Source organism: Plasmodium inui (genome assembly GCF_000524495.1).
Source record: "Plasmodium inui San Antonio 1 unplaced genomic scaffold supercont1.130, whole genome shotgun sequence".
Lineage (NCBI taxonomy): Eukaryota > Apicomplexa > Aconoidasida > Haemosporida > Plasmodiidae > Plasmodium > Plasmodium inui.
The window spans coordinates 5,756-17,427 of record NW_008481964.1 but is presented as its reverse complement, the minus strand read 5'-3'; the positions used below and the strand labels follow the sequence as shown (position 1 = coordinate 17,427).

General features: G+C 46.7%; 3 protein-coding genes across 3 annotated transcripts; all 3 read left to right on the top strand.

The window, feature by feature from the left end:
* Positions 1-1,621: 1,621 nt before the first annotated feature.
* Positions 1,622-2,047, top strand: C922_05674 (hypothetical protein; the record flags this gene model as incomplete). Its single annotated transcript, XM_008821245.1, has 1 exon — positions 1,622-2,047. One exon carries the CDS (start codon positions 1,622-1,624, stop codon positions 2,045-2,047), a length of 426 nt encoding a protein of 141 aa, XP_008819467.1.
* A 1,380-nt stretch (positions 2,048-3,427) lies between these two features.
* C922_05673 (hypothetical protein) lies at positions 3,428-3,631 on the top strand (the record flags this gene model as incomplete). Its single annotated transcript, XM_008821244.1, has 1 exon — positions 3,428-3,631. The coding sequence occupies one exon, from the start codon at positions 3,428-3,430 to the stop codon at positions 3,629-3,631; it is 204 nt and encodes a 67-aa protein (XP_008819466.1).
* A 2,779-nt stretch (positions 3,632-6,410) lies between these two features.
* Positions 6,411-8,394, top strand: C922_05672 (hypothetical protein; the record flags this gene model as incomplete). The annotated part of the gene is made up of 2 exons (XM_008821243.1): positions 6,411-7,982; positions 8,125-8,394. 2 exons carry the CDS (start codon positions 6,411-6,413, stop codon positions 8,392-8,394), a joined length of 1,842 nt encoding a protein of 613 aa, XP_008819465.1.
* Positions 8,395-11,672: the final 3,278 nt, after the last annotated feature.

Here is an 11,672-nt window from a genome sequence, read left to right as displayed (position 1 = left end):
GGCAAAGTAGAATTATTCTGAAGCCACAGAATATGGAATTAGTCATATCCGCGAAAACTTCGAAAGTTAAGGATCATAGGTGAGTTGACAAGACTTTAATCTTCGCGCGCTTTATTAAAAGCAATACTGGAGACCTTCTGTGGTACCAGTTATGAATTGTATCAAATCTTATTCCCAAACGATCATGTAAAAAATATTTGAAACTCCCGCCCATAGCATAGCAAGAGATAGGTTGGAATAGTATGAACTGCTATACTCTATATATCTAATAGCCTACACCAGAAGACTGATTTAGTTGTGAACTGGATGATGTGGAAAATTTTCCCCAACTCACTTTATCAAAATTACTATAAAGAACAAACTTGATCACTACACCTCCTTACGATTCCGTCAATGTCTCCCAAGAGTAATCCCTCCACAGTGTAATTAATGTGATAGAACTATTCTTCTCTATCACTAAAGTAATAGTCCTAAGAGATATATCATCTCCTTAAGGAATAACATATCTATGGATTAAAATAAAAAATGACTCTGGGCATGTTACGAGGGTATAGGATTTTTTTATTTATCTTTTACACGTATTAAGAAAAGCTTCCTTTCCTATTTCATCTCAGCTTCCCATCTTGTTCTGTCATTTTAACTTTAAAACTTCAGCACGGGAGTATATTACCTGCAGGCACCCTTATTCTTTAGGATTGATTAACAAGAAGAGGGTAATATAACAGAAATCCAAGAAGATTTTAACGGCATAGTGAATGATTGGATTTATTCCGATTATTTGTTTATTCCTTTCTCTCATTCGGCTAATATTTAAGCCCCAACAATCAGAACAAGGAAGGTCTACAATTATACGTCGTTTTCTAGTCCCAAGAATACGAATCTCGTGATATATTTCCTATCATACGCAATGTATTAAATAGGGAACTCATTATAGAAGGTCTAATTAATTATTTATCAGAGGATATGAGAGTATATAACTCATATTATGGAGGCCCCGATCTATCATAAAAAGATTAAGCAGAGTAAGCTAAAAACAAAGGAAGGTGCTATAATCAAGCCCCCAAAAGAATAATGTCTCTAAGAGCCCCTAAGTATTATATGATCTGAATGTAAATTACTAATTAGTCGACTTCTAGAGTTAATAAATAATAGAAAAAAACTGCTTAGTGTTCTATCCTAATCAGGATTAGATTTCAGTTAGTCCCTAAGACAAAACAAAACTTCTCCCTACAGAAGGATCATGTAATTAACTTACTAAAGGGGTAGGGGTGGGATGATGGTGAAATCTACAGAAGATCTGACCAAAATTAATTCCTACAGCAGCCCTTATAAATTATAGAAGATCGTCTAACACAAATCTTTAGTCCTTGACTCTTTTTAGTTCATCGTAGTAGAAGCCCGCATATGACAAGTCATATATACACCTTCCTCAAGTGAATCTAAAAATCAGGTAACAATAGCACCTTTCTTAGGAGCAAACTTAAGAAGGATTTCGGCGAAAAGCCAAATCCCCAGCGCCATATGTTATTAACCACCGCCTCTTGACAGAAGATTAATATATCATATGCCATAAATGAGAACATAGCCAAATTGTTTAATATATAACAGCTACGAAAAAGTGATGAGGGCATTGAGATCAGCAGAATCCAAGAAATCAACCCCCACTCTACGAAGCGCATTCCCTGAAGGTGGTGGTGAATATCCAAATCAAGACGACCTCAAGGAGATATCACTAACTTCTAAGGCCAAATGTCCAGGCGGGATAATGGAACGGCGTCCAAATGCATACGAAGCACAAAGCAACAAGACAGCTGCTACCACAAGAAGGTTAAAGCAATCTGAAGACGAAAGGATCCACCCTCTTCTAAGAAGTATCAAGCGTCAACAGCTAGCAATGGAAGAAATACAAAAAAAGAGCTTCCCTGAGGACGACACGAAGGCATCATATCTTTGGGGAACATCATATCTCCCAACTAACACTTCAATTAATTCAGCTCGAAGTCCGAGTCTAACGACTTATAGCTTAAACACCCAAGACCAAGACTAAACCCAAAAATTACCCAAGCCGGCTTAGGTCGAACCGAACCACCAAAGGCGTTGCACCACCCAAATTCTGAGGATTCGCAATAACTGACTGAGGAATCCTCCAGCTCACCCATCAAGTGACCTAAGGAAAAAAATGTAAGACAAATATCTGGATGAGTGATATCGTCTAACTTATGAAGAAGAGAAACGGACAACCAAACCCAGGATCGGCAGAGAATGGGGAGCAATGACAAACAAGTCACCGACGAGTGAGGAAAAGCCAGTGAAGTATAGATAAAATCAACTGCAGAAAACTAGAAGAGTCGAAGAGCGAATGGAATCCTGGAGTCTACAGGTCAATAGAACCCTACAACAACTAAGCAATTCAATCATCCGATGGCCAAGCCACAAGAGGGAGGGGGATGAAGCTAAGCTGGAAATTCTGGAGTAGACCTAATTCTTGAAGAAACTCTACAGGCACAACATCCAGGAAGGGACAACAGGATCAGAAGAGAAAAGCTAAAACGCCAAGATCAAAGATAAGCTCCAGCAAAATCGACTCTTAAATGGAGATCCTGTAACACAGAACACCAGAAAGAAAAAGGCAGGCGAGTCCGCAAAACTTTAAGTGGACTCCTGGACCCACGGCTCCTGCCTAGGAGATATAAGATTAAGGATGTTCCAGGGATCTTGTAGGATGCTATTGGCGGCTACACAGAATAACCTCAAGGAGTAGTACTTTTCCGACCAACCAGAGCTGCCCGGCCGGATGGCACAAAGAACCCCTCAGGACTGTAAAGCAAAGCTATAGTAAAAGAAGAAAACAGACCCCACATTTCTATACACTAAGAGCCTAGGAAGGTTCCGAGCAACTCTCATCTGAATCTCATGCCAGAGAGGATTATGCTTCCCCAAAATATAGGGCCAGACCTCGACCAGTTCCCCAAAAGGCGGCGTAAGGATTTAAGCCAGTATGAACCAAACAAGCAGAGTACAGCACCAACCATCCCCAGGCAAGCACTACAAGCGTGGGACCAAAGGAAGGCACAATTACGAAGTTGGAACCTATGGATTGAAGGTAGCGAGGGGGGGATAGGCGTCAAGCAAAATACACGAGGGCTGACAGGGGCGAGCCAAGGAGTGATAGAGTCGAATCATGAGGAGGTATCTAAGTAGATGCAGCTTCGAGAGAGCAGAATCCCCAAAAGAGCTGAAGAAACAGAGACAGTTCTGGCTCACAATGGCCGCCCAATCGTTCATTCAAGTGAGCAAGAGCCAGGTTAATAAGTGATATTATCCTAAGATAGAACAAGGCATAAGGAGGTTCAGAAAAGAATTCTCCTGCCGCACAAGGAAAACATGCAGGAAAATGAAAACTTGCTAGGAGCCAGAAAATACGAAAATGAAACAGATCATAACTCCTGAGAGAAATAAGCACAACATCAGGAGAGGAGAAGGAAGGAGCCAACAGATCGAGAGGATGGAAGAAACTGAAGACCCAGGAATAACCCCGCAGGAGGCATCAACCAGCCTGGAGCAGCTTCAGCTAGGGGCTAAAGAAAAAGGGAGACAAGAAGCAAGACGAAGTTTAAAGCGAAGGAACTGACCACAACTGAGACATTACACGAAACAACAGGTCGCGAACAACACCAAGAGACAATAGCGGATAGGAAGGGAACAGACGAGGAATGGACAAACCTGGACAAGGAGGGGGTAACGGGCCAACCTGAAAAACCACCTAACCCCAGCGAAGGGAAAAATCAGGTCGAGTTACGAATCAGTTTTAAGGGAATAGGGACAAGGCAAACAGCCCAACCGCAAAATGGAGAAAACAGAAAACCTCATCTCTACAGGCCTAGGCAGAGCAAAGAGCAGAGTCATCACCCAAGAAACAGAATAGATACGGGACAAATGGGCGCCCACAACAGCCGACGAGAGACTCGACTGAAGACAAACCAACACCAGCGAATTCTGGAGGCCAAATGAACTCGAAGCCCCCACCTATTCAGGACATAGGGGCCTCAGAGACCGAGTAATATTAATCACCAGGACACTACCCCCAACGAACAATAGGAAGGAAGTTTCGGAGCCCAAGATACGATGGGAATGCATCGGATGACGGGCCAGCGTACAGCTGGAACGAAAAAGAAACCCTCGCCTCACAAGCGGCTCATAGAACAAGCAGGGCGGATACTGACAACCCTGCCAAACACAGCGAAATAGGCAGAGAATGGAAGAAGGTGACCCTCACCTAGAAAATCAAGCAGGAGGTGGGCGACTAAGTAGGGTATATACTAACACAGCCGCATGGACAAACTGCAAGGGCAGACCCCAAGGGGCCAACTCAAGGACACCTCCAGATCAGAGGGGGACCACACGCAACGAGCTCCTCCATAGGGCCGGACCCCCCAGGCGGTGGGCCAAACGAAAAGAGGCGAAACAGCTCCCCCCCAGCCAACAGCGCCTCTCTCTCTGTGGGTACATACCGCAGGCAAAACGCAGGAGCAGCCGTTAAGGAATTGTCGTTAAGGTGCAAGACCAGAAGATCCGGATCGCCACCTCGTGAATCGACTACGGAACCAAGCCACAGGATGGGGGGTACGAGCCCAAGCAACGAAGAAGACGGAAGGGAGGATTAACGACCCAGCCGCCAACTACTTCCATCAGACACCAGAGCAGCGGAAAGTGGCCACCGCCCCCCCGAAAGAAATAGCTACTTGTCAACACAAAACCCAAATCCAGGAATGACTAATAGCAGTCACGGAGAGCCTTCACAAAGCTGCCGCAGCATAAGAAAATAAGGACATTTAAGGCACCACGAGGGGACCGAGAAGAGGAACCTGACTCTCCAGCAGGAGGTTGAGGGGCAAATCATTAGGAAATGAATAAGACTAAATAAGTGACACTATACGGAAGTGAGAAATGGAAAACAGGTGCTCGTCTTGCTCCAGAGGGCAATTACCGAGAGGAGGATTGAACAGAGTAGCATCAATGGACTCTCTTTAAGGGGACCTGAACGATTGACTAAACAGGCAAAAGTCCCTGATCGGGGTCGACTGGAGATGTCATTAAACGGAATCCACACCCCCAGGGGGCACAGCCACCCAGTGATAAACAAGCAAAAAAAAGAGTCAAGCAGCAGCAATCCGAGTATAGTCTGATTCCAAATAGGACATACGGTTAAAGATCGAGGCCACTGGCCTAACCTGAAGTGGAATATCCAAACGAGTCCAAACGAACAGTAGAATCGTCAGTGAACGAGGTCAAAGTCTATTCATGGACTAGGAAGAAACGGAACCGCCAATCCAAACGACTAGGAGCCTCAACGGCACCCGAGACTCCCACGATGAGCACCGAACGGCTAAGTGGTAGCGTGAGAGAAAATTAGCGTGAAGATCAAAGGAAACTTCTCGCATTAAGTCAAGCGGAAGCAATCACTGAGACACGATTCTCCAAACGGTTGGACTATATTTTCTGCAGAACAAGCCATGTAGAAGACTTTCATACCAGATAAAGGAGGATAATAAATCAACTCCCTCGTAGACGTCGACAGGAGAACCTGGGCCGCAAGCCCCCTCGTGGACAGTGAGAATAAGAAGACATCTACTTAGTCCTGCCAACTGAAGTTAGATAAGGAGGACGAGTCTACTGCTATTCCAGAGACAGCACGTGGTAGTCAGGCCACGCCGGGTCAAAACATGACGGAACGAGACGGCGCGGGAGGCTGGTGGGCAGACATAGGGAGCGCGCACGTGACCAAACGCCAGCCTGGAGGAACAAGGAGAAGAGAGTAATAGGATGTCTGTGAATTAGGGAACCGGGGCCTAACCCAAGGAGGAGACTTCAATTTCGTGTCCGAGCAGCACCAGCAACAGGGCGGACCTCAGCTCCAGCAAGATTAGGAAAGCGACTCCTTAGGACAACGCACCTCCCGGCAAAAAAGATGACAAGTGAAACAGAAAGCAGTACAGGGCCGTATCAGCCAGAAGAGTAGGGGGGCGGGACGAGAAACTAAGCGAGAGAGAGGGGAGGGGCCGAAGAGGGCCCAGTGAGTCATGGAGGCACCCCCGAGTGTTGGACCCTAAGGGGGGGATTTACGATACCCGAGGAAGAGCAGGGATCGGGTAAAGGAAAGAAACTGAGGAGACATTGGAGAGGAGGGATGGACTAGAGAACCCAAGGAACGAGCCGGTAGCCAGCGGCTCCTACGGAACAAGAGGCTAAAGGCAGAAGGGAGTTCAGGGCAGCGATGTCAGGGGGATAAGGGGACAGGTCTTAAGTTAATAGTGACTATACGGACGCCACGCCCCACAGATGAATAACCGTCAAGACGACTAGGGCTCCAGGTGGCTCTGGGTGATCCGTATGTTTAGGAGCGAATAAATATGGGAAACGATGAGCCAGACTGGCGAATTTTTTTAAAGGAAGCCAAGGAGCATTGGATCAGCAAACCAGCAGCGCAGAACCAGGGACATTGTGACGATGGCAATAGACTATATTGTTTCGGACCGTATGGACGAAGCGAGGGGTCTGTCCCAGGGTTCTTAGGCACCTGGGCCAACTTGGTGAAGGATTTGGACAAGGGAGAAGATTGGACCAGCCTAGCCAGCTCTGAACACCCTCTCGTGAAGGACATGTTAACCCCCCGAAGGAGCGGCTATGAATGGAAGCACCTGTTGATGTGTATCCTCAAGCACGCATTGAATCTAAGACAAATAACCGCAAAGTCCAATGACTACTCAGAGACCATCTGGACCAGCAATCGCTGGAATGATGCATTGAACAAAGGTGTGACCGATCCGTGGAACAGTAATAATACAGGGAGGGGAATGTTCATAGCTGTCACATGTATCATAAGGGCCTTAGTAGGGAACTTTAAAAGGGAGGAAGAGAGATTCCAACAAGTTAGCCAACTCTGCCAGCATGTCTGGGATACAGTAGGACTAAGACTGGAAAAACCTACGGGAAGAGGCAACAAACGGGAAGTAGAAAATCTAGAACAGTTCATGGCGACCCTAGGGGACGACAACCAGAGAACGAGGGATAAAAAGGCACGGATGGGACTTTTGTTCAGTATATATTATGGATTAGAACAGTGCGCACAGCGTTCCCGTCCGTATGAATTGTCAGGACTCCTGAGGACTAGTGGGTGGGACCTGAAGAAAATAGGGAGTTGTATTTTAACACATGACACGTTTAGATGTGATGCAGGCGCAAACTCCGAAGGTATGACGCGCCTAAATCTCTGGAACAGAGGAGCCCAAAGCTTGCTTAGGGAGGAAACCCCAGAGCAGGCTCCTGGGGACTCCATCAGGCTAATCTTCGGAGATACGCAAGCAGAAGTCCAGGCTAAGAGGGAGAAGGCCCAAAGGGCAGCCAACGAGTCAGCGATGCGGATGAAAAACCAACTGGAAGCTCAACATAGCCTCCATAGCGCTAGTCATGTCGTATATGGATCAGATCCTCAAAACCTGCAGGTACATACGAAGCCCTCCCCCTCCCACCAGCAGGCTGAGGCCTCGATCCCCCTACTCAACCCCCATTATCCTGCACGCCCAGCGCCGAAGGTAGTAGACGAGGAAGATGCAAAGGACTCACCCCCCAGCAGCCTCGATAATTTACCCCAACTGAGGGAGCTGGATCACGATACCAAGAATGAGAACTCCATTCCAGCGACCACCTTGGAAGGCGGGGTGCCAACATCCCCTGGGGAGCAGCCCGATGAGAAGACAAATCAAAACAGAAACCTATTGAGTGATAGACTCCACACTCAGCCTAAGGATGAGAAAATTCCTCTCCTTCAGGGCAACACGCAGGGCGCTGTGGGTAATATAGTAGGGGGGATCATTGGGACCCTCCTGGCTCTAGGGGGCTTCTATGGTTTTTATAGGGTTTATCTAAGAAGGAGGCCAAGGAACAATCATGAACTTCCCTTCCAGGATCCTCTGCTGCGAAGAGTAAGTTATCGTCCAGCAGAACTCTGAATCCAAGCAAAAAAAAGAAAGTCAGGAGATCTGTGGCAAAATCAGCGGAAGATAGACTGGACCCCCCTCCTTGGACAAGGCGTAGGACGTTTGTTTCAAAATCCACGCCTAAAAGGATCACGCCGAAGCTACTGGGTCGACTAGGATCCGGAAAAGTGGGGCGGCAATGTTGAGCCTCTCCACCGGGCAAAAGGGTGACTCCGAAGGGCCACGAGAGGATGATGAAGAACCTGAGGTTGCAGGGGCGGGGTATGGGACAGTGGATTTGGAGTTTAACGTCTCGCCTTACACATGGAAGCGGGAATCTGTGGACCTTGCGATTGAAAAGGAGGACTTCGAGTTAGAGCATCCCCCGACGCTCTGTCACCCCCCGTCCCGCGTGTAAACTGACAGAAGGTTGAGGCGTATAGATTGGCGGTATACCATTAGGGATTTAGGAGGGGGGGCTGGGGGAACTGGGATTGGGGTTCGGGTTTAGGACTCGAGTTGTTAGGTTCCCGTTTTAGGGTCTAGGGGCTGACATTTTAGGATTAGGGTTCAGGTTTAGGGTTCAACATTGAGGGTTCAGGTTCTGGGCTTAGGGTTCAGGGATCTGGGTCCAGATTTACGTTTCAGCTTTACCTCTAGTGCTGCGCCTAGTTGTCAGGGTTCAGGTTTCGGGTCAGGGCTTTAGGGCTTACGACTAGGGTTTAGGCTTTAGGGCTGACGTCCTTAGGTTCAGGGTTTAGGGTTAGGTTCAGGTTTAGGTTTAGGGGTTAGGGGCTAGGTTTCAGGGTCTACGGGTCACGGGGCAGGGTCTAGGTTGCGTTTTGTGTTGAGGGTCTAGGGCTCAGGATTCAAGGGTCAGGGTTTAGGTGTCACGGGTCAGGGTTCAGGGTGTTAGGGTTTAGGGTTCAGGGACTAGGGTTCATCGTTTAGGGTTCAGGGTCCAGGTTTTAGGTTTAGGGTTCAGGTTTTAGGTTTAGGTTTAGGGTTCAGGGTTCAGGGGTTAGGGTTTAGGGTTCAGGGGTTAGGGTTTAGGGTTCAGCGATCACGGTTCAGGGATTAGGGTTCTGGGCTTAGGGTTCACGTTGTATTTGTAGGGTCCAGGGTGTCAGGTTTAGGTTCAGGGTTTAGGTTTAGGGACAGGTTTCAGGTGTTAGTGGTCAGGTTCTGGGTTCAGGGTCTAGGGATTAGGTTACAGGATTAGGCTTAGTGTTCATGGTTTAGCGTTTAGGGTCTATTTTTAGTGGTTACGGTTCAAGGGTAGTGAGAGTACTGTTGGGTGTTTATGACACAGGCTTGGGGGTTCAATTATGATGACTCAGCGTTGGAGGTTCACTTTTTAGGGATTCGGGGTCACTTTCTAGGGTTCGTGGTGTAGGTTTAGGGTTAGGTTTATGATTCACGTTTAGGGTTTCACCTTTTAAGTTTCAGGGTTTATGTCTTACGGCTTATGGTTTAGGGTTTTGGCGTCAGTTTTTAGAGCTTAGCGTTCAGGGGGGATGTCTCAGGCTCTATGGGTTCAGCCTTATCTTTGGGGATCACTATCTTATCTTTGGGATCCAGGATTTATGTTTTAGTCGTCAGTCTCTACAGTCTATGATTTAGGATTCACGATTTATGGAAGAGGGTTCCGGGTATATCATTCAGCGTTATCTTTTAGCATTTCGCGTTCATGGTTTAGGCTTCAGGTTTATGCGGATGGATTGAGCTGGATTGGTCAGTGTCAATTTATTAGTGCCTATTTTTCGCGCTCTATCTCCTGACCTTCGTCTGCTCGGGCTCTGTCGTATGAATAATTCGCAAGGGCTACTAGTCAGGGGGCTAAGCTTCCTGTTCTAGTTTGTATCCCTCAGAGTCCCTCTCCTACCTTTTATCGTTCAGCTATTGGGGGGTAGCTCGAGTCCTCAGATGGATCCTGCATATGTATACTATATGCCAACACTCGCCCTCTTATTTATATGGGCCTAGAGCTCGGTGTTTCTGGTCTCAGGCTTCAGGCGCTGTTTTTCATGCTCCATTATTGCTTCTTATACACTTAGCGTCATACGCTTAGCTTTTTTCGTTTATTGTTGACGCTTCAGTCCTGTTTCTTTAAGCTCCGGATTTTTGATTTCTCTGTATTCTTTTACGCTATTAGTTTTATCTTGCAAGCCGTAAACTTCATGGCTCATGGGGTCTCATGTATGTTGTAGGGTTCATGGTTGATGATCCAAGGTTCCTGTACTATGCTCCTCTTCGGTTTCTAACCACTCAGCCCGCAGGGAATAATCCCTATCCGGCTGGTTTCTCTTGTCATTATTTCGGATTTCGCCTTATTCTTGCTTGACCTTGTACTATACCTCCTGGGTCCTGTTAAGCTTTGCTTTTAGGCGCTGGATCCTGCTTAGTACATCTTACGCCTTCTTTCCTTTTGTACCCCCTTCTGCACTTTCGTATCATCCTCTAATGTTGGAGGTTCACATCCTATTGTTCATTCTTTGGCAGTACATCTTCCTTTATATGGTTCACCCTTAGGTTTGCTTTTCCTTGCATGTATTGAGATGACTCACCCTTGACCGCGTAACCTCAGGTTTCAGCCTGTTCTTATGCATGACATTGCGTCGCCACCTCATCGTTGTAGCCTTTGGTGCTATGCTGTATGGTTCACTCTCTACTGTTTAATTTCTAAGGTTAATGTTTTATCCTCTATTCTTATGGTTTGAGTCCTGATTTTACGGCTGATGCCTTATCCCTTATGTGTACGCCTCAATGTTTAAGTCCCCTGTCATCGTGCCGCTTTCACTGTTTAGTCTTTAGCTGTATCTTCGAATAAGTAATTGTCGGCGCCCCGGTTTTAGGCGCTAGGCTTCATCTGCCTCCTGGCCATCTTCACGGTTTTACTGTGTAGGGGTTATTGGCTTGCTTGTAGGTTTCGGGGTTCAGGATTTATGGCTTAGGCTTCAGCCTATATGGTGTACTTGTGATGCTTCTGCCTTATCGTGTCTTGGAACCCTCTATCGTCCATCCCCATGTTTAATTTTTCATGGCTACGGCATCATTTTTGTCCTTCTGGCTTATCTTCTTCCTATTAGCGCTTAGGATCCTGTTTTGTATTTCGGCGTTGCCCCTTGTAGATTTCATGATTTCCCCTTTATCCTTATGGTATACCGCCGAGTGGATACCTTCAGGATTTATCCGTTTGTTGTGAATTATATGGGTTTCCTAGTACGCCCTAGGGGTAGAATACAGAGTTTCTGAGTACTGTTTTCTGCTCAGGTATATTTGCTATGTGTTTACGCCTTAGGCTCGTTTGTTGCAATTTATTCTATCATTCCTCAGTCTATGTTCCTGAATGCTCCTTCCTTATGCATCAGGTGTATTTTCTACAGCTGTTAACCTGCTGGGTCCTGTTCAAGTGCTTGTTTTCTAGGCTTTATGTTTTCTATTTCTGTTCTACCACTTGGTCTTGAACGTGTTGTTCTTAGGGTGTATGATCTATTGTGTAGGCGTTATCGCTAGGGGGCTATCCTCCCTGTTTTTCGTTGTTTCATCACCCTTTAAAGTGTCTTGATTACGGTTCCCCATTTAATGCTGTCTGCTGTGATCTTATATTCCGGACTTTGCGCATTCTTCTTTGGCCTCTATCGGCCACTGCTGGTGTCCAAGCGGCGTGCCTCTCACTTTGAGTTACCATATGAT